The sequence below is a fragment of the Eucalyptus grandis genome, chromosome 10 (genome assembly GCF_016545825.1).
Source record: "Eucalyptus grandis isolate ANBG69807.140 chromosome 10, ASM1654582v1, whole genome shotgun sequence".
Lineage (NCBI taxonomy): Eukaryota > Viridiplantae > Streptophyta > Magnoliopsida > Myrtales > Myrtaceae > Eucalyptus > Eucalyptus grandis.
The window spans coordinates 1875036-1899303 of record NC_052621.1 but is presented as its reverse complement, the minus strand read 5'-3'; the positions used below and the strand labels follow the sequence as shown (position 1 = coordinate 1899303).

The 24268-nt window shown below is 39.1% G+C and overlaps 3 protein-coding genes across 9 annotated transcripts; all 3 read right to left on the bottom strand.

Annotated features, from left to right (window-relative positions):
- Positions 1–104: 104 nt before the first annotated feature.
- On the bottom strand, positions 105–12282 carry LOC104420995. 6 transcript variants are annotated; one of them, XM_010032795.3, is made up of 11 exons: positions 11803–12071; positions 11246–11452; positions 9316–9579; positions 8528–8707; positions 3671–3763; positions 3186–3368; positions 3009–3111; positions 2693–2878; positions 1517–2043; positions 597–976; positions 105–504 (listed from the first exon to the last, which is right to left on the bottom strand). In XM_010032795.3, the coding sequence occupies exons 3-11, from the start codon at positions 9553–9555 to the stop codon at positions 447–449; spliced, it is 1950 nt and encodes a 649-aa protein (XP_010031097.1). In that variant the 5' UTR covers positions 9556–9579; positions 11246–11452; positions 11803–12071; the 3' UTR covers positions 105–446. The 6 variants fall into 6 exon arrangements, with proteins under 6 accessions (XP_010031097.1, XP_010031098.1, XP_010031096.3 ...); XM_010032796.3 differs by having other exon boundaries at positions 11926–12061; XM_010032794.3 differs by lacking the exon at positions 11246–11452 and having other exon boundaries at positions 11926–12282.
- A 4839-nt stretch (positions 12283–17121) lies between these two features.
- Positions 17122–19293, bottom strand: LOC104420994 (40S ribosomal protein S26-3). Its single transcript, XM_010032792.3, has 5 exons — positions 19135–19293; positions 18891–18983; positions 18575–18659; positions 18307–18440; positions 17122–17453 (listed from the first exon to the last, which is right to left on the bottom strand). Exons 1-5 carry the CDS (start codon positions 19135–19137, stop codon positions 17376–17378), a joined length of 393 nt encoding a protein of 130 aa, XP_010031094.1. The 5' UTR covers positions 19138–19293; the 3' UTR covers positions 17122–17375.
- A 1727-nt stretch (positions 19294–21020) lies between these two features.
- On the bottom strand, positions 21021–24268 carry LOC104420993 (superoxide dismutase [Mn], mitochondrial). 2 transcript variants are annotated; one of them, XM_010032791.3, is made up of 6 exons: positions 23727–24251; positions 22731–22777; positions 22532–22657; positions 22362–22418; positions 21825–21902; positions 21021–21348 (listed from the first exon to the last, which is right to left on the bottom strand). In XM_010032791.3, exons 1-6 carry the CDS (start codon positions 24178–24180, stop codon positions 21256–21258), a joined length of 855 nt encoding a protein of 284 aa, XP_010031093.2. In that variant the 5' UTR covers positions 24181–24251; the 3' UTR covers positions 21021–21255. The 2 variants fall into 2 exon arrangements, with proteins under 2 accessions (XP_010031093.2, XP_039158676.1); XM_039302742.1 differs by lacking the exons at positions 21021–21348; positions 21825–21902 and adding an exon at positions 21923–22135 and having other exon boundaries at positions 22286–22418; positions 23727–24268.

Below are 24268 nucleotides of genomic sequence, written 5' to 3'. Positions count from 1 at the left end.
TAGGATGGCAAAAGATGCATTGCTTGGTTCTGGTAAGTGTATTATTTTCGTAAACAACATGCAGTTGATCACTAAACTAGTCAGTGAACAATTTGGGCACAATATTAGATAGCATCATTAGTTCCAATAAAGGCCAGTCGCAGAAACCAGAAACAAATTGTCTCAAGTTCATCACCAAGTAAAAAAAGTTTCTCAGACAATTATCCTCCACTCGCCAATAATTTGTTGGGAGCACAAAACATCCGCACGCCATTTGCAGCATTTGCAGCTCGGCTCATTCCTAAGATGGTTTGTTCATGTCTTTGGAGAAAAAGAAAAGAACTAGATCCGGTTGTCTAAATCAGAACCGGGCATGAGATAGGTAAATAAAGTTAAGTTCAGGCTCAAGATATAGAACTCCCTTTGTTCAGCAAACGTCTCATATCACCTATATGCTCAACAATCCATCACCGGGGCAGTGGCGGAAAGTCCTCATCGCCGCACTGGACAACTTCAGTCAGAGTCCTGTGCAAACAGTTTTAACGCAGGAATTATACCATCAACTTTTGATATTTCATTACTTCAGTAAACTCGTACAGAGAAAAGGAAGGCCCTACGTGCTCTCCAGTGATGAATCTGGCTGCTCCTTAACATCCGTCATTGGCACACTCCTTGATGACTCCCCAGCGAAATGACCTGACTGACCCAGTCCAGGGCACTCGTAAGTACCAAACCTAAAGGTATCTGGCGTCGACTTCTCATGGCAGGGAAGAAGCGGGAAAGCCTCGAGTGAAAGATCGAGACAGTTCTCAGTTTCCCTGGCGTCTTCATTTTCCATCTGAATTGCTGTAGAGTTCAGACAATTTTCAACCCCATCCATCACCAGAAACTGATCCCTATTTTCCATCTCAGTTGTTTTTGCTTCTGAATCCTGGACAGTAGATCTGGGACTCATCGGCCTAGTCCGTTGCCGCATTCTTCTGTCAAACCGATGGCTCTGCATTCTCAAATAATTCAGTTAAGCATTGCTTTCCTAATCATTCCACTGCTTTACAAATATAGGAAGAATAGATTATGCGTAGGTCGAACAAGACCTTTGATTATCACAAATACAACACCCAACCTATATTTGTATTTATAATCACCAAACGAAACACTCAACATGTCCAGGACATCGCCCTTAAGAATTTAACTATGATTCTCTCTCTTTCTTTGAAATTGCCTAAACTTGGTTCCTTATTTCTTCACACATTAAGTCCAGAGAAACAAGTCCAAAAATAGGTAATCATTGCTCTTTGTAAATTTCGGACCTCTTGTAGGAGCAAATCTAGCTATAAGATGATATGGTATTTCGTAAATCAAATGCCGTTTGAGTGTGGATGGATACCAACATCAAAGGTTCCCACTGAATCAATATGCAGAGAAGCTCATCTATTGAAAATGAAACTTCAAGTCCTCACTGCATGTTACTCAAAGAGCTAGAGACCAGTAATCTAATTCACCATAAAATTGAAGTCTCGGGGAATTAGATAATTACCATAGCACGGTGGTTGACAGGACCTGTTGCACGGTTAGGAGGATTCTTCGCACGTTTGTTTACGTTTTCTTCAGTCTCCAACAGGGCAGCAGATAGCCCATGAGTACTTTCATAGCAGTTGAGAGGCTTTGGGAAGAAAACATCTGTGCCTTTTCGAAAGAGTGAAGCTCGATTGCGACTTGGGAATCGCTGTAGCGCATCCAATGTACTGTTGTTCTGAACTTGGGATGATAGTGGAGTATTCAGCTCATCTGCAAATAAGTTGCACTCGTAATGCCACTGACTACAAACTAAATTGTTATAGTAACTCGGAAAATCTCCAGCCAGATCAGCTACTTCAACATTCCCAGTGCCAAATGCAGAAACTGGAAGTTCTAGGTCTGGCCTCACCCCTCTTCCATTTCTATCCAGAGTATTCTGAAAGAAACTCTCTATCCCTTCGAGCAATCTCTCTCCAGGTAGCATGAGAATCTCACCAAGCTTTTGGGCCCCATAAGCAAGTGCCCATCTCATCCGATAGAAATTGGCTGGACATATTCATAAAGTCATTATCAACAGACTAAGCAAATAATCTCAGGAAACAGCTCACCATTAAAGAACCAAGATGTGATGCCCTTCCAATCATCAATATTTGGTCTCATCAAGCATAGACATAGAAAGTAGTTATGTTCTGAATGAATATATATCAGAAAAAGTTCATCGCTGTTATGATGGAAGAATCTATGCTCTTACTGTAAAAGGATTGGACCTTTGGGATTATCTAATAGGTGAAAGAAGTGGTATGTCGAGAAGGTCAAGATCCAGAACACTAGCAATGTGAGAAAAATTAAACACTGGCAACTCTAGCCAGATTAACATCCAATAGTCTTGCAGTCTCACGATATCAAAAACTTGCTCATTGTTGTTCATGGCAACTCAAAAAGTAAGACAGTGACACAACAATCTGTATTGTCAATTTCTTTGATGACAATAATAGTGATAAATATATCTAAGTCTTAGATTCTCACAGCATAGAATACCCCCTCATTGTCATGCATGGCAATGGCAGCTTATAAAAGCATGGGTATCCGATTTATGTTTTTCATCTCCTTCAGGGAAGCCTACGGCTTAGAGCTATTACTTTACTCATCTAAAACTGAGAGAAAAGGTAGGATGGGTTGGCAAAATAGTAACTACCTTTATTCACACTACGCCCTAGATTGTTGTTGTCCTTCAAAGGATCCAGAATATTTAGGTGCTTAACAGGAAATCCCGGAGCTCTTGTCTCGAGTGCATTAGTTGGGCCAGAAAACATTGCCTTGCAGTTTCTGAAAAATTCCTTACCAAGAAGTAGAGTACTACCATCATTCTCTGGCAGCTCTTCTGTGAAAAGCACAGAGAAGGTTATTCAGGAAGAGTGGATGCAAAGAGAAGGCATTTGCTCTTATCTGCTTCTAGATGCAAATGAGATAAGAGCAAATGAGAAACATGTGGATAATCCACTGCCACTTACGTTCAAGTATTGGGAGCGAACTTACTGCAATAGGACCATATACACTCACACAGAAAGTGTCCCAGTTGAATGTGCTGTAGTAGTCCAGAAACCTGTATAATACCTATACACAGTAATTCAAATCAATGCCTCCTGCTTTTGCATGCATCAAGGATTCTTCAAACAAAGAATACACACCCCTAAAGGACCATTCAAAGATGAATGGAAGCGATTGATGATGTACAAGACCATCATTTCCAACCCATATGCTGAAATTAGGCCATGGTGAGCACCAAGAATTCGGCTCTCATAGAAACACCAGGCTTTGATCAAGATAACACTTCGTTTGAAAAGATGATCTTTCCCCATTAGTTCATCAACCTGGAAGCATCACACTCATCAGAAACACATAATCAAGATCACATTAACTTAACCGTCTTTGTTAGGGCCACCATAAGTTACTGGGAATCGTCTTAAAATCCCAATAGGAGAAAGTATCTCATCTGACGGTTAACAAGTCAATCAAAGTTATTGATTCCAAAATTAAAGTTCTGCGTAGGATGACAAGCATATATATGCGAGCAATGCGATTGGTCGGTCACACGACATCAGCCATGTGACCAATGCATAAAATACTTTTCCCCACACAATACCTATATTTTCAGCTAAATTTTAGATAATACCTGCTCCAGAAAGCAAAGAGTACTCAGCCCAGCATGCTGGTTGAAAGTTATATCCACTGCTATGCTCTCCATACAGAATTTTACGATCTTTACCTGCCACAAGAAACCGAACATCAAGTTCAAACTAGATAATCTGAGTTTCATTCACTTAAGGGAAGTACTACTTTGCATTTCACAGAATGATGAAAGAAGTTTGGTCAGCAAAGAAGGAACTGAAGATTTAAAACACTTCATGCTTACTCTGATAAAATTATGGAGAGTACAGCTTGTCCATTATAATCATCATCCATACAACATATCTTACATCTATGAGAACAGATTTGACCATTTCTACCAGGATAGCAAAGTGGAAAGCTGCATGTGCTAAGGAAAACTCCAAATTTGAGAGGTTCACTGAACTTGCCACCCTAGATTCTGGAACTTGGGAATTATAACTTATCTGATTATCCGCATCAATATGATTTAAATCAAAGCTTTCACAAATGAACCTATAAAAGGAGCAAAAAATATGTTCCTACAACGGTTTTCAATTTCCTAATACTTTCCTCCAGGTATTATGCTACTGTGATTCTCCCGCAAAACAATTTCCTAGTACGTTTCCAATAGTAGTCTTTTACTTGACCCATCAGTAACTACACAAAAGAAAGGGATGTCCATAACAGATTAATTTCTACAATAGACATGCTATGGCCCCAAATCTGCATGAGAAATTAATTGTCTGTTCTGCTAACTTGCTCTTATTTAGCTTTATAACAATAACTTGCCTAATCTGGCAACAAATAACAATATGTAAGTGTACCAGCTTGTAAGTCATTCTATTCAGTATAACAAGGGACCACAATATTCGTATCACTAGGAAAGGAGAGAATCCTACTTCAAATCACTCCGACATTGTAATCAATGTTCACAATTTCCTAATCAGTCAGCTCCTTAACTAGATAAAGAAGAAGAATTGAAAAAGACAGGTGGATCCCATATTAAACTATTAATTCTAATTCCTGATTCTCGGGCATCTCTTGACAATCAGACAGCTGTGAAATTAGATTGATTAGGCCAAGTAACGATATTCTAAAAGCACTAATTTAGCCACCGCAACACAAAATACGACTTCTCCTCATTATGGCCAACGAAGAGCAAGCCAATGTGCTGTCACGGTAAACCCTATACCATATCGGACTCAATAGCTGATCTATCCTCGACAGTAGAGTCAACATGCCATCAAAGACTATACAGCACACAGTCAAATTAAGGGTCAAGTCCATGATGATGATACTGAAGTACAAAGACAACATACAGGTAAAAGGACTAGATGTAGCTTTCTATGACTGTAATTTATCCAGTTATTTGGCAGTAATGGACAGGTTTCGTTATGAAAAAGTTGAATTAAAGAAAACCTATTATTTTCTTGTTTTTGCTTCTGGAGTTTCTGATTTATGACCAATTATCACTTTCATTTAAATCAATCTGCAATTACTTCACCACCTAATGGCATCCCCATGCTCGCAATTGTTTAGCAGACCACCATCTGCCACCAGCCTCTGAAACAAACAAGCTGACCTCCATTACCATTAAAATGAATCACCAACACCATCTGATATGCTCTTCCTTATATCTGCCCCCGAGGGCACTTTGTCACCATCACCACCGATAGGACAGCGAACCACCCCATTCACTAGTCACTGGCCACTTCACCACAGGTTAATTCTACTTGTCTGATTGCCCCATCACCATTCTCATAATATTTTTCCAAGAAAAAAATCCAGTACGCAATTTGGAATTATCTTTAATTGACACCTTTTCTAATTTGGAAAAAAAAAAAAAGTAATAGATATAGCCTAATTTTAAAATTGTAGGTACAAGCACTCAAATCACTAATCGGTAGGATCCATTCACAGGGACCTCTAACGAATCGATAAGTACTCAGCGACTTATCCACCAAGACAAAAATAATTTATGTTATTAATTTCCAAAAAATAGTGTGGAAAAATCTACATGGTTTTAAATGACCTTAGATCTCAATAAGTAAATAGTTGTGAGTTGGTAAAACCACCAAAGGTAAAAGTATAGGTAAAAGCAAAAGTAAAAAGCATACAACGTTCCAAAACCACATTGGGCAAATTGTATCAGATCCGTAACATCTGTCGGTTTCCCTTGATCCAACAATTTTAGCTAACGGAACCAATATATGACAAAGATCATTACATATAGTTTGCTAATGTGAACTAGAATAGACATTTTGAGGTGGGACTTTTCCTTTTTTTTATAGAAAAATAAAGGGTTTCATTAGTAGAAAAAATCAAGTACATCAGGAAAGTACGTGGACAAAAATAGAGAGAAACAAAAAAATAAAAGTAGAACATCAGAAGACTATATAGAATCAGGACAGGATGATAACAATACGAATGAAAAAAACCAAAGATCTAGATCCCTCAACAATCTTCTGTAACTTCTTTTCGACTGCATCACATGAAACAAAGTGAGGCAGAGCCCACAGAAGTTCTAGATAGAAAACGAATGACTTACTTTCCTACTTAATAGCTACAATTAATTGCACAGGATGATGTGGCATAAATAACTTAGCCGTTATCAATCAATCTTTTAGTTTTGATAACAAAATAATTGCCATGCCCCTTTAATAAGAAAGATGGACAAGATCAAGCCTTAAAATTGAGTGTGCAAGCCACTAGAGCTACCAAAATTCTTGTTTTTTAGGCAAACTACAATAGCTCACATGGTTATGGGCATCCATTAAGATATGAATTATGCTTTAAAGGTCCACCATCCAGTCCTATTCAATTAAAAAATTAAACCCTCAAAGTGAAACATATGCCAACCCTTCTCACGATCTTTCTCCTTTTAGTCTCCCCCATTGAACTCTACATATGATTTTGAAGAGAGTGGGGAGGTAGCCATACTACAACTTGGAAGGAGGTGATCATCAAGCACTAATGAAATTCCTGCTTCTCCTATGCTACAGTTGTCTGTGTACAAAGCTCCCAAATGCCCAGTTGAGCACAACTCGGGTATTAAAGAGATTCGTCCTTCTTCATCAAGTTCTTAGTATGTTACCAAGGGGAGGGTTGTAAGAACAGCAACTACGATTTTCTCAATAATAGGAGCTTTCCCCAAACTTACAGCATCCATATGAGAGCCAGAATTTGGATTTTTCACAGGTAGTGGCTGGTATTGTTCATGTTTCAAAAACCGTGATTAAATTGACCGGGTTCGACTACGATAAAAAGCTAATAATCCAATTTAATCAACCCACTTGTACCAACAGAGTTGAAATATAACTAAGCCAACCTCTCCCTATGTCAATCAAATCAAAAAGGGTTAGATCAGTCAAATTGCATATAAACAAATTTGGGATGTCATAGATAGTCAAGACAGATTTGGTATGACGACATGTGCGTGGAAGTTGACATTAATGCATAAATTAGAATATGTCGGAGCCATTGAGGCACCAGAAAAATATACAAGTTCAAATACTCTTGAAGAAGGGAGCAATGTCTCAAGCTTAAGGGTCTTGGCCTCTTTTTCATAGGCCAAAGAGGCCTCCATTGCAATCCCAAGCTAGCTTGCCAACTCTAGCACCATCAACCATTATCAAGGTTTTTGAAATTCAAAGAACACCCCACAAGCAGATAGGGTTAAATGAAAGATAAGTCAATATTGGATTACAGGTAGTAAGATCCTCGAAATTTCAAAAGGAATATATATAAAGACGAATAATTGGGAAGTATCCAGACTTTTTTAAGATGAAAGCACAAAATGAATATTCATTTGAAGGCCTTTTTCCACTTTACAATGGGAACTTTAACTACAATTTATTTTCAAACCAGGAATCTCAAAATATATGAATTTCAACCTAAATAAGATGAAATTGAATGGAAATAAAATCACCTAGAAGTATTGGAGGCTAGGCGGATATCAATCAATCGCTTTATTAATTAGAATGGAAACAGAAATTAACAAATGTGTAACCTATTTGAGATTTGGATTATTTGGAAAGTTTAGGTCAAATGATCGTAACAACCTTTGATCCTGATCTGGATACTAGTACTTGTGCTTCTTATGCATTCGAGGTTGAAGAAACCTACCATCAAAGACTTACTTTGAGGTAATAAACTCATAGTGGCCTAACCATGAGTTCATACTGTCGCTTTTTACAACCGCATTAACAACTCCAAATCCGTCTAGATGACATGATGATCATTTGTAGTTTCTGTGGCTAAGCATTTCCCACAGCCACACTAGCATTGGCCTGTATTTACATCTATAAAGTTCTTTACTTTAATGACGACAATCTTGGCTCATCACAGCCACACATGTTTCTTATTTGGCATGCTATAATCAACTAGGATGCTCAAAGTCACGACTTAACTCCTTGATCACAGGGCCATGAGGGCATCAAGCCAAAGTATTTGCATTTGGATCTAACAAATAAAGATATTCAATACAGTTAGGATCATCTTTAAACCTCATTGATATGCAATGTGAACGGTAATGGCTGCAAGCAAATAGTCCACTGGGAAACCAAGATACCAGTTTGACATATTGAATCCAAAATTTGGACATAGATTGATTGATCAGAAAGCAAAATTCAGAACATGACAAGAAAACAATACCCACAAGAATCAATGTTGAGATTTAATCCGTCATAAATAGATAAAAAATTACTGACTCAGCAATCAAATATTCATTGGTCTATGTACCAAAGCTCAAACTATGAAGCACCCAAAATAGCAATAGGTGAAAAAAGCAGCAACACACTGAAAGAAAGGACATGTATCTCAAAGATGATAAATGGAACAGCTCATCATTTTTAAGATAATCGAAAAGAAAGTATAGATTAACCTGAGCATTAATGTAAAGGATGTCCTTTATTTGGAAGTCTGGATCCCTCCGTCTATTTTCCAGAAATTTGCAAATCTCTACGGCAAAAGCTTCTTCCTCATCATTATAGCAAAGGATTGTCAAATCAATATCTCCATCAGGGATATACGTTCCCAAAGGCACAGAACCAAATGCAAAGACCTGTGAAATTTCACCCATGGAGAAAAAACCTGTTATTCTTCTAATATTAAAAGAAACCAGATTTCATCAATCCTCAAATAAGCTTATAGGTTATCTTTGAAAAAATAAATAAATAAATAAAAGGTCCTACATGTACATCCTTTGAGAGACAGACATCTCAAAAGAAATGACTCAAACTATAACGTATGTACGACAAAGAAGACATTCTGTATCAGAATTTCCAAGCTGTATCCAGATCATCCCGCAGATATTACATATTAATAATAAGAATCGGCGAGCTTTGTAATTCTCAAACAATCATTTAACAAACTTCAATGACGACACTAGGTGACATAATTCATTAACCATTATACCATAACCCTGCAGCCAGTATAAATTCTACCTGCAGATAACAACATTGACATTCGAGTGTAATTGAATAGTCCACAAAAAAAAAAAAAATTGTGCAATGCCAGTTCTGGCAGATCAAGCTCCATCAGGACAGCCCTTGTGTTGCTTTGAATATTAGTGGACTAAGGATTCAAACAAGGTATATGTCAAAGAAGAAAACCTCATCCCGCTAAAGATATTCATTGAAGCATACAAGGGATATGTCAAAGAATATTCACCTCAGTCCCATAATGTCCTCTGATAATTCTCTGAACATGCTCAATAACCCGCTGTCTTTTTTCCTCAGACAATGGAGTCGGTTGAATTGCAGATAGTATCTCTTGAATCCTTTGCTCAGAGATCATCCAGATTTCCAAGCCAATTGACAATGAATGCGCCTTAGGTGGAGAGGAGGAGGAGGAGGAGGAGGAGGGGGAGGAGGGGGATGTCGAAGACAAAGGCGAAGGCAATTGATCCATGTAACAACTTCCAGATTTCAGCTTCTGAAAAAGAATCACAGACAGTTTTCAGTATTGAAAACTTTTCTGAGCAGAATACTTCAAAAACACTTTCAAATAGAAGAGCAATCATTTACAGTCTTCATTTTATAACAAAAGAAACCCAGAAAAAGAAAACTCTCTGACAAAATCCAGCAAAAACTGGGGGAGATCTTCCAGGAGAATTTGCAATAAAATGATGAAAAACGGACGCATTTAGCTAAACGATGCTTTAAAAGAAAATTAAGTCAGAAAAATAGTGGTAGATTGAGTCAACGTTTATACCGTTGAAAAAAATTAAAATAATGCGTTACATATGATTAAAACACTCTAATTGGCAGCACTGAGACAATCCCTTCAAAAGTCTTGTCAACAGCAAAATTCGATTCAGCAGCAGATGAACTATATATCAAATTTCAGATTTTCAGCATTCTAAGCTCACTTATACAGCCTCAGTGGAGCCGTTCATAATACCCAAAAAAAAAAAAAAAAAAATCCAGAAAATATTCAGAAAAGAAAAGAAAAACACAAGATCATGGATTTGTTGAGAAAAAGTTCAAGCTAGGGCTCTTCAAACATCTGAAAAATAGAAAATGGTAGGTGATGACAAAAAAGAAGACAAAGGAACAAAAGAGATTTGAAATTTCAGCACTTTCCCATCTGAAGGAAATTCAAGGAAGATCTGATAGACAGAAATACATGCAAATGCTCTGATACAGAAGAAAATTCAGCAACCAATTGGAACGATCTTGATCAATTCTCACCGTCGCAGGACAAATCTCACTTCTGTCAAGAGGTTTCTTTCAATAATTGGGGAAAATTTCTTTGTGATCCAACAAACACCAGAAGGCTAAATTCAGCAAATTAATAACTAGACCCATATATAACTTTTCGTAATCAAAGCACACTACCGTTTGTTGCTAGTTTTCTATTTTTCCTGCCTGATATCAAGGGTCATCTGAATACAAATCACCGAGGCAGTACAAATAAACAACCTTGGTGCTAAATACCTTCTATCCTTGCCTGATATGGCTTTTAATAGCATTAATTACATATGGATTTGATAGTTACTGTCCTGCCAAAAAGTTGAGCCTCACGACTTCAAAGAAAAACCATTTTGAGTTGCAATTCAAAGATGCACCTTGTCTTTTCTGCAAAATGAAATTAATGATACGCACAGAGCACTTTATACATTCGGTTTCAGGAGTGAGAACATGTTTTTGCCACACCATAATTTAAAAAAAAAAATAATACCAAGCAAAGCATCTTTGCTTGCTGCTAATAACCTTTTTCACCTACAGATGACACTCGGTGTATTTACCAAATAAGAGGCCTAGATACTACCAGATTCAACATGCACGATGCATATGATAGAAAACCTTGAGATTGGTTGGGACTATTTTAATCTCCCTAAAATCAAGCATAGATACAGGAAGTATGAAAGAGAAAAACATATAATAATGGCCTTTCAAGCTGTCACCAACACCATGAAACATAAAGCAAGCTGAAACTGAGGCAGTTACTATGAGCTTTTTGCTGAAAATAACTGAAGTGCCTAACCCATTTGATTCAAACCAGAGTTCTAGACTAATGAGTATTTAAAGAATTCGAAACACCCTCGAACTCTAGAAGTGCTTACTAACAGCTCTTATCAAGGTTAGTATGCAATTACATCTTCTCACAGGAGGCAAGCTCGACCCAATCTCACTTTCCAGGTAGAGAAAGTCAGGATGCCACACTTCGAATGCCATCTGTCTTCGTCAAAGCATGCGCCAGATGTCATCTTCATGCTCATCTCGAGTTCTCAAAGTGATACAACCTCCAACTATTTTCAATCCTTCAAGGCTCGGCCCCCGTTCTCCCATTCTCAACCGACTTCCTGCGGCAAATTCAGCTCACGAAATCACCTCCACTTAGTTTTCACGCGCGATGGATTCCGACACAAGAAAGTCCTCGAATGTGACACGCGACAATGCGACTCACACAAGATTAATCCCACAAATCGCGTCCTTTCTAGCGCGAATTGCAAAGACAACGAGCCACGTAAAACCCAATGTAGACGCTTCCCAAATTTAACAGCACCGGCGCGAATTGCAATCGCTACTCAACTATTCTTCATCAATAAAATTCTCGCGAAAAACATCGCTTCTAGATAACACGTAACGAGCAAGATCACCGACCCAGTTCACGTACGTGACAATTAACCAATTCTACGCAAACCAAACTCACCAATTCGTCGTACGATTCATACCCAGAAAGAGAAAAACGCTCGAATAAGGTCGAGCATTCACTGCCGGTTCGATTCTAAGCGAGGCAGGATGCGGAAGAGACCAAAATACAGAAAGACTTCACCTTTGAGGAGCAACAGTATCGTTTCGCGGAGTCTCGGATTTGTTTCCTTGTTCGGCGCCATGCAAAAGCGAGGGTAAACGAAGGTTTCCATAACCGGAGCTCCAAATCTTGCAACCGAATCCATCGATCGGAAACAACGCCGGGGCGAAACTGGAAATGGAGGAAGAGCCTCGTCGGAAACTGATCGGCGGCGACTCGTCTTCCTCGGACGTTTTCACCGGGAACATCCGATGGAGAACTAATAAAAATAAAAATAAACATTAAATGTAGAAATCCATAATCTTTCATAATAGTAAGATATATTTTTTGAATAATTCAGCTAGAACTATTCGTCGTGTTTGATGGTTATCAATAACATAAAATTATGCGATTTCGTTTTCCATTCCAAGCAATTGCTGGCTCGATCAATCCATAATCTTTCATGACAGTAAAATATAATTTTGAATATTTCAGCTAGAACTATTCGTTATATTTGATATTTATCCAAAAAATGATAAATCGTGCACTTTTATTTTTCATTCCAAGTGATTGCTAACCCAATTATTTTATTTTTAAAATCAAAAGTTTGATAATGTATTAGCATGAAAATACAAATTTTCGTCTTTCCTAACATAAATGTAACTTTCTAAGTCTCTAGTTATTATTTGAAATTGTTAAAGAGAAAATTGATCTCAAGTATTTTTCTTCTGTGAAGAAAATTATTCTTTTTTTTTTTCTCAAAATCACGTTGGTATACATATGTTTCGACGTTACATAATAACAAAAAACCAAAAATTTGGGATTTTAAATTTTGGATCATCCATGGCAATCAAAAATAGAAAGCTACCATGTCGTAAATCAAAAGTAAAATATGATAAATTTGGATAATTTAAAAATTTACCGTGGATGCCACAAAATCGAGGGAGAGAGTTTGAAGAAGAAAAGAGTAAATGAGTCAATGATCATTTTCATAAAAAGAAATTAGAAATAAGAAAATAAATCTATCGATCATCCAGTAATCACTTCTATTTCAAAGATAGGCCAGCATTCCAATATCAATTGACTCCTCTTCAGATGATGATATACAAATAATTGCGATCTTTTATTGTAATAGAGAGCAAAACATCATAAGTTTGGAATGTTTCATTTACAATGATTAACAAAAAGGTTCATAACAGTCCATTGTAAATAAAAACAAAATATCATATTTTTTTCCAAGTACGACGCTTCGCATGGGTTTATTGCGATCCTTTGTAGCCAAAAATTAAATATCATAAGTATTGAATCTTTTAATCATAACAATTTTCAAAAGATTTACAACGTTCCATCATAACCAAAAAATTTAATCCCTTAACTTTGAATATTTTTTTCTAATCACGACTGTTTATACAAGGAGATGTCATAATCAACAACATAATGTCATAAAATATAACTCGATTTGACCTTTTATAATGTTAAACGGCCATCTTGTAGGCATTGTTTGGCAACCTTTTGTTTCTTTATTTTCCTGTTCATTTGCTTCTCATAATAGAAAAAAATAAAAATCTGTTTGACAACATCAATTAAATTTTCTACTCTTTGAATAGAAAAGTGGCGAGAGAATATATTTGAAACAGAAATAAGAAATAAAATAAAATAAAGTAGTTTTTATTCTTAGAACAATTTATAGAAATAAGTCATTTTTTTCTTTTATTCTTCTTTCTTGGAGGCGGACAGCAAAGAAAAAAAAAAAAAAAAACAATTCTTAAAAAATTATTAAAATTAAAAGAAATGCTACGTTACAAAAAAAAAAAAAAAAATTATGAATCGTACCAAATACATTTCTACTCTTTTTCAATTATTAAAATAAAAAATTTGTGTAGTTATTAATACGTTATTTTGCTTAGAAATTATTATTGAAAATGGAAAATACTATTTTTGAAAAGAAATTGTTCTCCATAACAAATGTTACCAAACCGATCTCAAATGTGTCAACATGTCAATTGAATAGTGCATAAATCATTATACATTTCACTACTATTGTGAAGGGACGTCCATTTTCTAGTGGGTCAGACATCCGATCTTATGCCAAAATTAGCTCAAATTCAACTGTCAATATTTTTTTTCATTACAATCTAAAAGTTCCTTGCTTAGTGAGTACTTTGGCTCAAGATAAAGTAAACGTGCCCATTGGTATTTAGATCGATTCATATCATCTTATGTCACACCATACATTCACTAATCAAGCGATTTTCCTAATCAACATCAAATAGATAAATCACAATTCGCTACTCGAATATCATCTACTAGTTTTTGATATCTATGAAAAACCTCAAGCAAGTTTCATCACGAGATAGTGATACTAAACTCTTCAGTGGCTTCCCAAGTCCATTCAATTGGAAATAAGGTGATTGAATATCATATGGAAAGATGAGAAAATATCCATCCAGAGCAAGAAAGGAGTGGAATTTCATCAATTGGGAGGATTCTTTGGGCTCAATCTAATTTAAAAAGGGATTCAATCTATAACTTTCATCCATTTATAATTTTGTTTTGTTACATAAAACTAAAAAGGTACACTCTTATTCATATTAAAAATAGAAATTTTAGATAAAAGAATAAAGTATCATCATTTTCTTAAATAAAAGTTTGTAATAGATTTTATTTCAAATAAAAGCCTGAGATACTCCATTTTTTTCAAATAATAACAGAAGTAGATTTAGTTTTAATTAAAGGCATGGAGTGACCATGTTAATGTCAAATAAGACTTTATCGGCTGGTCAATGATATTTTTTGTTATTTATGGTGCGTTTAGTAACGTTTTTGTTTAAAAATTGTTCAAGGGAACAAAAATAGAAAAAACTATTTCTGCTCCGAGGAACAATTTTTGAATAGAAGAAGGTGTTTGGTAAACTTGTTATGGGAATAAAAAATGAATAGAAACACGTTTGGTTTTATGTTCTTTTTTTGTTTCTTTTAATTTTTTAATTTTTCTTTTTTTTTCTTACTTTTTCTTCTTTTGGCCGGTCGCGCCGGCCATGGCCAGCGACTAGTCAACGAGGGTTGGTGGCCTCGCCCAACCACGGTGAGGCGAGCTCAAGCTCACCTAGATCCGACGAGCCCGAGTTCACCCGGCCTTGCCCCGTGCCGGTAAGGCTAGGTCGAAGCCTTGGTTGGGCGAGCTCAAGCCTAACCACCAACTCGCCCGGCCATCGACGAGACTTAGCCTCGCTAGGCCACCGCTAGCCGCCGAGCCTCGCGCTCGAGCTCGAGCTAGATGATCCGGTGAGCCCGAGCTCGCCGGGAGCCGATGACGCCGGCGAGGTCACCGCCCTCGACGGCCGCCGCCCCGGCCCTCGACGGCCGCCATGGCCGAGGCCGACGACGGCGGCAAAGAAAAAAAAAAAAGAAAAGAAGAAAAAAAGATAAGAAAAAGAGAGGAAAAAAATTTATTCTTAAAAATTTTTTAAAACAAGAAACACATTTTTCTTGTTTCTTGTTTTTGTTCCAAATGTGTTCTCGAGAATAAAAAAAATAGATTTGAAACAAAAACGCAAACAAACGCGTTTCTATTCTTTTTTTTGTTTTCTAGAACAAAAAAATAGAAATTTTGTTCATAAACAAAATAAAGAACGTTAACAAATAGGGCCTTATTCTTCTCTTTCCTTTTTCTTTTCTTTCAGAAAAACTACCAAAAAAAAAAAAAAAAAAAAAAAAGAGGCACACAACACACACACAAGCCAAAACGGGAGGGATGGCCCAAGCCCTCTCGTATGTGGCCACCGCCCCATTGCAAGTGGGGTGTCAGCCATGGCTAGGAAGGTGACCCTCAGCCAGCCCTCCCACCCAAGGTTTTTTTTTTTTTTATTTTTTAAGATTTAACCTTTTTTTCTTTTTTGAGTTTGTTATATTTTGAGAAAAATAGAAAAAAAAAAGGTAAAGGACAAAAATGGCATTGACCAACCAGTAAGATCATGCCCTTCTTTAGGATTGAAATGATTATTTTAAGTTCTCAATTGAAATAAAGTTTAATTTAGGCTTATATTTGAGAATATAATAGCACTTTATGTTCTTATTTGAAATTTTCTCTAAAAAAATTTCCATATATTTTTTACCAAAGCGAAAACTTCAAGCATCATTAATAAAGTCAGTTAGATTTTTCCCGGTCAAATTAGATTTGAGTTTTCGACTTTCAAAATGATCCAAATGAAACCTTTATTTAATGACTTTATCGTATGAAATGGAAAAAAAAAAAAAACGTGGTTTTCGAGGTATCACCCATTTATCTCTTTTCCATTTTTTGACTAATTTTAAAAGCATCTATTGCATTTTTTGTCTTTCTCACAAGCTCGGTTGCCATCTGTCTAACATGTCAAGCCAAGTGCAGCGACACGACCAAAATAATACATCTTTGCGAAAACCGAAAACGAAGATTTTTTTAAAATTTCCTTCATAAATGCGTAGCTTCCCTTCTCATCTGGTGAAGCCTTATCCTCATTTCAATTCTTTATAACGCTAACTTTTTTCCTCTAAATGTATTTTCTATTTATTTTTCCGCATATCATTTGTTTTGTAGTTGAAAAGTTAGAAAGCATAGGCACGGGCACTTAACCAGACCCACGAGTTCAGGCCGGGGCAAGGACTCCGAAAGCTTGGGCGGCAGTCCGCCTGACCTCAGCCCATCCGGACTCACCCAGTCATCGAATTTTTTTTTTCGGCCAGTACCCAGTCATCGAATTTACGTGCCAATATTTTGCAAAAATCAGAAAAACATCATAGTATAGACCGAAGACAAACGATCAGCAGTAGCGTCACACCGGTAAGACATTTTGCCTTAAAGCTAGAAGCCTCTGATGTATGCACAAAAGATCCTTTCTTCGAGAGGGAAGTTCTTCCAATACCCGCGTCCAGCAGACCGAGCCAATCAGAATTATTGATTTTGTGAAACTCATCACACGTACGGTTCACAAAATTAATGGCTGGAGAATGCCGGCATGTCCTTTGAAGGTGGTGCATTCCATCGGCTAAACCAATAGCATGCACAGACAACCCGTTCAACCATCGCAATGCTCACAACGGGTCGGGCAGGTGCTGACTCCCCAAAGCCAGAGGTCAGGACAAAGCCATGGTAAAACGGCCAATGAATCTCCCATGCCGGCTCGTGCGATGGGTCATGTAATAGGAACAATGTGACAAGGAAACCATTGCGACATGCCACCAAAAACCAAGATATCAAAATGTATCAAGCGCTAGTGAGGAATTCAGCACCTTTGAATATTGAAAGAAATTGGACATAGAAAGGACAAAGGGAAAGCTTCTAGGGCTTTTCAATCCGCTAAATCAAGCAAATAGAGATCAAATGACCATGTATGTAACTAGGAAAAACATGTCACTCCTTAAAAATCCCCAAAATTCAACAGCTATGAAACATCAAAATCCATCCAGATAACTCCGGAGGAAGCCTCTTAAAGACATGAGATGAATTTGGCTCTTCAAGTACGAGGAGGCGGACCTCCAACACGAGGTCCCTGACCAGGCTGTCCAGGCTGTCCAGGCTTTGGCGCATCATCCTGCAAATGAAATCACAATCACAACAAAAATCTTAAAGGAAAATGAATAACACATAGTTGTGTGGTATTAAGCAGGAAATGCAAACTTTTAAGACGTGTGAAAACAGCTCAAGTAACAGAAAAGGAGCACAGGATCCCCGTCCAGTGCTGCCCAGTCAATTCTAGTCGAAATGAGAATGAACATGTAGACAATCAGAATGCCAGACTGATACTCATTTTCAGATAATTACAAACTACGAAGAGCGCACATAAGAAATTATTCTCACTGTTTAATCCCAAAAAGCTCATCAGCTAAAACTTTGAAGCAATCCACCATCAAAGAAGTAATAGCTTTTGTATAGAGAGACAATCGGACCATAAGTTATCAAATGATAGGGCAAAGTTCAGCAGCGCTATGCAGAACACACATACTCATGGGGATTCTACGTTGACGATACGTTCTATCTTCCAATGGTAAAGGAGAATTCTTGTGCAATCTCGATAGCTTAGATTTTCACTAATCTTCTACGAATTTTCTTAGACAGCTTATGCCAAATGAGATCTAGCCGAAACAATTTATACACATCTTCGAGGTTTTCCAGTAAAAATGGACAAACTGAAAGTTCATCAACATCACTATCATTCAGAAGCATGACAAGTCAAATTTCTCTTAGAATCATAGCACAAGCAAGGACGTCCTAAAATAAACAGCAACAGTCCCACTGAAAGAAGGAAGAGAGGATAAAACCATATAACCACCATTCACTTTCATCAGCAATGCCAGTGACTGCATCAACAATGAACCCAAGCCGGCACCAAAGTAGACGAGCAGAATTTAAACGCATGCTGAGCCTAGCAAGTCAGATTAACATACCCGGCGCCTGATGTAGCGCGGCGGAGGCTGGCGGTTCCTCCTGTTGGTGCGGGAACGGACCCTCACCACGTGCGAGTGAATCGCGCAGGACACGCAATACTGCATCTTGGCATACAGCTTGGGAAGAGTGTAGCCTGCAATCCAAGGAAACACCATCCAATTAGACACACACACGCACGCAACTCCCGCAAAAGTCAAATCCAATCTCCATAAAAAATCCCAAATCAAAAGTTTCAGAAAGAAGGAAGAGAGAGCATGATGTATTTACTCTCGTAGACGCAGGCCTCCTGGACATCCCTAACGGCAGCTTGCTCGACGATGTTCCTCACCAGAAACCTCTTGATCGCCTTGTCCTATTTCCACCACAACAACCCGATCCGATTCAATAAGCCATTTTCTCTTCATCGAAAAATCGCTTCTCTCTCCACGCCCCAACCCCAACACACGCACGCACAAAAACCGATTCAACAAGGCCTAATCCACAGACAAGGCCAGCGAACGCCGACGGAACTCCGATCGACGTCACCACGGACGGCGAGAGGAACGCGGAAATGACGGACGGGTAAGGGGAGCGAACGCTTTACCTTGGGGCAGCACTTGCCGCAGTTGGAGCAGCGGATGAACTTGACGTGGCCGCGGCCGTGCTTGTTGCGGCCCCCGTTCCTGCGCTTGAACGTCTGCGAAAACACGAGAGCAGCGGCGGCGGAAGATCGTCCGGTGAGACGTCGGATCGGAATCGGAAAAACGAGAAAAAAAATGAAAGAGGCGCGGAACTCGCTAGGGACGGAAACCGAGGGGCCTCCGGTTCCGGGAGGCGTCGGGTCTCACCATGGTTGATGCTCGTCTGCTCGGCGGCGGCGGCGCTGCTGATGGTGGAGCGAGGACCTCCTCCGCTGCCCGGGACTAATCTGAGTGATGATTGACTGACGAGAGGCTCTTGCTAGGGTTTCCTCCTGCTTTTATACGGCCCGGTATGAAGGTAATCAGGAAGAGCCCCGGTGTTTGGGTCGGAAAGGCCCACCGGGCCTTGATAGGCCCGCCATTTAATGAGTGAAGTGATTATCTGGCGGGCCAGACCGAGCCCAATACATTTGACCATCGTGGCGACCCGACCCGAGATGTGTGTACGGTCGTAGTTGTCGTGATCTGGCCCTCCTCTGTTCGAGCCAGTGAGCAATCTCATGACCTTTTTCTTGTAAGTTGAAGTCGGGGCAGGGTGTCGCATCATTCCCAAGTCAGCTTTTCCTAATAAATTGTATTCTACAGCTACAGCTTGAGCTTGGCTATGGTTCTAAGCTCAAGAAGAAGATTCACCCAAAGACAAAAGATGTTAGATGATACCAACAGGTGATAGGTAAGGGTGAGAATTGATCCGGGTTAGATTGTGGAGCCAGATTAGAACCGATCAGGTTCGGTTCAATTCCAGGGCCTATAAATAGATTTCATATTTCAAAGATTAAATAACTTCTTATAAGATAGCTTAAAAAGTAGAATTATTTATCCCCGACTTGCACACCTTTCATACTTGTCTAAAGGAAGTTCCAAAGTATGATGCCTAGAGTCGCAATCCCTCCCCAATTAAATAGTGTGCTTTGCAGCATTTTGCAACATCCAATCTCTTTTCATATTTTATTTAGGGTCCCGTTCGTTTCGCGGAAAATGGGTCATTTTTCAGAAAATATTTTCCGGAAATAAAGAAAATGATAAGCAAGAGTACAGAGCACGAGCTTGCGATTGATGGGCTAGAGGTTTGCTTAGCAATGGCCAACGACTAGCCAAGAAATAAGAAGATGGGAAACAAAGAAAAAAAACAAAAGAAAAAAGAAATTAAAAATAATTCGAATAAGAAAAAAAAATGAGAAGAAAAAGGGAAAAGGGAAAGAGGAAGTGAGATTTTGTAGATGTGTGAGATAAGACGATTAAGAAAAAATGTTTTCATTTTCAAAAGTGAAAAATATTTTCCCATAATTTAGAAGACTTTTTTCTCTTTCATGGAAAATATTTTTCTTAATGATTTCATTTTTCGTAAAACGAACGTAAAAAAATCCAAAAAAATATTTTTTTCTAAAAATTATTTTCCGCGAAACGAACGAATCCTTAATGAGTGATGGCACAAAGGTAGTAGGTTGTTTCATTTCCACCTCTTAAGAAGTCAAACCTTTCAATCGTGGACTGTTTCATTTCCACCTCCTTCAAAGTAGTCAATTTTTTCAAGCGTGAATGGTTCTTAATGCTCCATAATAACGTAACATAACTAAGTATGCCTCAAATTTTTCATCTTTTTTATGAGAATTTTTGGTGTTGCTTGAAATTTTATGTTGCTCGACTAAAGGATGAATTGCAGACTTCTCAATTGCTTTATATTTCCATTCGTTTTGTACGGTTCTTCTCACCGTTTGGTTGCTCTTTTTCCCTAACTGCTATTTTTCTCTCTTGTAAATAAGGAAATGCTATACTAAGATTTTTCTTTTAAATCAATTAAAAAGTGGAACAAAAAAAATCGATTGATTCTCTAATAAACCATGGAATGGAACCAGATCGATGGCGTTGATTCCAAGGTAGGTTTCACGATTAAAAAATTGAATTAAAATTGATTCTCACAGGAAATGTTTTTTTTTTTTTTGGCCAATCTCACAGGATATGTTAAAAGGTCTAAAACCTACTTATCCTAAAACCGCTCTTTTCGACTGTCAGAGATAACATTAGATATATCGTTGAATATTAAACACCTTTCAGCATATCATTGAATAATGCACAATTTGCCATATTTCGCATCTAAAGAGATCAACAAAAAGAGGAACAAAGCTCAGATTTATCCAGCACCTTTCACTCATGATGCGAATATGAGATACAACAGTGGCTACAACACCTCGTTGGAATTCCCTAGCTGTACACGAATTTATTTCATTTAATGACAGACTGGATGTTTGAGCCCCGACTTTCCATCGCTCAACGGCATTCTTTCTCGTACACTTCACTGGCGTATTTCCAGTCAATCACTTTCCATATGTTCTTCAGATAATCGGGCTTCGCATTCTTGTACTGCAAGGAAGAGAGAAAAACAGAGAAACACAGAGATAAGACTCGGAGCAAAGATTGTGATTCGAGAATATAATCTGTGCGGTTCTCTGCTTAAGCTAGCAAAACGACTGGGCACTCAACTTTGAGAAACGCAATTAAGTACCACATACAAAGTGCAACCATCCACCGTGCAAGTTAATTGACAGACTCAAAAATGCTTTATGGGCGGATTCACACACCAGCCGTACCGATTCATCATCTCAAATTCAGATAGGAACATGTGCAGGCATAATGTGTCATCTCATGGAGGAGCAAGATGCGTAACTTACGCAAGTTGAGTCATGCATTCGTTTATGTAATAAAAGATAAGATGCTGACATAGCATCAAACGGAGTTAGTACATAGCTCTAAGCAACACATCTTGCCAAGTCAAAATGTCGTGAGCGCCACAATTATGTTGTGCAGAGTAACCAAAAGGCCAAATATTATAGAGTTACCTGCAGATAGTATGCATGCTCCCATACATCTATGCCAATTAAAGGAACTAGATTGGCTCCTTTGGTCACCAGCGGATCCTGAAAAGAAGTTAAATCACCGTGAAAACCAGCCACCAGTCTTCCCGTTACACATCTCTACAAGCTTTCAATTAAATAATACTCGAGGGCCTGGATGAGGACATCAGGACACAGTACACATTATACAGTCATGTTCATGCCACTGGCACACTGCAACCTTCAAGCTCAATCGCCTCGACAAATTTGGAGAAACTGCTGGCTTATAGATTCAAAAACTAGAGACATCCTAACAAAAACCACAATGGATTTTTAAATAGCTAAAGCCCCAATAACCTCTGATGAGAACCATTGCCCATTCCTTCTCAAATGACGCTAGCATGCCCTACTTTCAGATACCATTCTTAGACTAAGAAACATGAAAGAACAATAAGGAGCACTGGCAAGGTTTATGTGTTTTCCACAAACAATTAAGAATAGTAGTTGTGTAGACAACGTCCTGCGTAGGTGTGAAAAACTGACCTGATTTGCTGTTGTTTCCACCACGAGTTTCTTGAACTCCTTATCCAGACCAAGCCACTGCACAAGACAAATGTGGATAGCATCAATGAATATGAGCTAAATTAATAGATAACCATCATGCTAACAACTATTGAGAAGCACAGTGTGCAAACAGAGCAACTGAGTCATACCACCCATCCGGAGCCCTGTAAAGCAGCACCTTCTGCATTCATTTTCTGCACGAATGCTTCCCAAGAGCCAAAATCTGCGTCAATGGCCCAACCTAGTGAACCTTTTGGTGGCTCCCCGCCTCCTTCCTGCAAGGGATAAAACATGAGCTCCAAAAATACTAAACATGGAGAATGAATTTATTCTAGGATATCCACTTACATGAATGGGAGCAAGATTTTTCCAGAATATCGAGTGGTTGATGTGACCTGAAAATTTTCATTTCAAAGTTAAAAGCCACTCTGAACTACCATCCATAGTTGAATATAAACTAAACAGGTTACTACAGGCGCTTTGCAGTGGTTGCATACAGAAACTACAGCTCAGGTCTGGATGACAAGTGGAAAACTCTATAACACCCTCACAAGGACATCTAAAAGTCGGTAATTTACCACTGTCACATAACGCAAGTCCAGTTTGCAATCTTTTCTCCGTGGAAATGAAAAATTAAAGAACAATCAGCTCCTTCTCGCACGCGCTGATGTTGATGCTCTCTTCAATAGAATCAGCAGTCTTTGCCCATTGCACTATACAATCTACTAAACAACTCATCTTCGACGAAAAAACTCGGCACAGTTTGATTATGTCCATATTGTTTCATCCTACTCCACGTCACACAACTGTCACTAGCAGGCTCAACTAGCTTACACCCCCATATCTGCCCTCCATTTTGCCACATTGTGTACTCTAAACGAACGATAATGTTTAAAAAAAAAAAAATCTGTAAATTGATGTGAAAACGGGAACGCGATGAGAAGCTTTGCCCATCTACTAAGACTCAAAAAATTCCTAAAATACCTTTCTTCTTCCCCAGCATGATCAAGCCACATCACTCGGTACATCGTTTGTTCTTTTTTGGGGCAAGGTCAGTTCAGTGACCATAATTTCCATAATTAGTTCAGGTATCCAACTTCCAGAAACAGCCCGACCATCAATCTTCTCTAACTACACAAAATAGAAAACAGAGCCGACTGAACTCTCTCTCTCTCTCTCTCTCTCGTACATCTCACCAGCTCCCAGCCCCATCGATCAACATAACTATATCACACCACACGCTAAGTTCAAATCACCAACAGTAAGCGTAACCGAGCAGACCACCGGGAACAGAAAATAAAACTAAAAAAACAAGCGAAGAACATCGAGGAAGAGAATCGTCACCTCCGCCGTTGAACTTGATGGCGCTCTGCAACTTAACCACCGCCGGAGCGTCGTCCCTGGCCACGGCGTCCTCCAGCTGCTCGAGGGCCTTGTTGTAGTTCGTCACGTAGCTCTGGTGGTGCTTCTGGTGGTGGAGCTGCATGATCTCGGCGCTGACGGCCGGCTCCAGAGCGCCGTAGTCGTAGGGGAGATCGGGGAGCGAGAAGGTCACGAGGCCGCGGGACGCCGCGGCGGCGGCGGCGGTGGTGGCGAGCCTAGCCTGGGCGCGGAGGCCGGAGCCGAGCGCGGCCAGGGTTTTGCGGGACGCGATCGCGCGGAGAGCCATCGGAGGGATCGGGATCGATCGGGTCTGCGGGCAGAGAGGGAGGAGGGAGCGGGGAGGGAGGGCGAGTTGGGAAGGGAGGAGATGGGGGAGTAAATAAGGGAGGCGGCGGCGGGGGAGGTGCATTTCCATGGCGGATTGGGGATTCCAGGTGCGGTACTCGGGAAGGGGAAAACCGCTGCCGCTGCTGTTCCGGATCGGTGACGGCGACAGGTGTCGC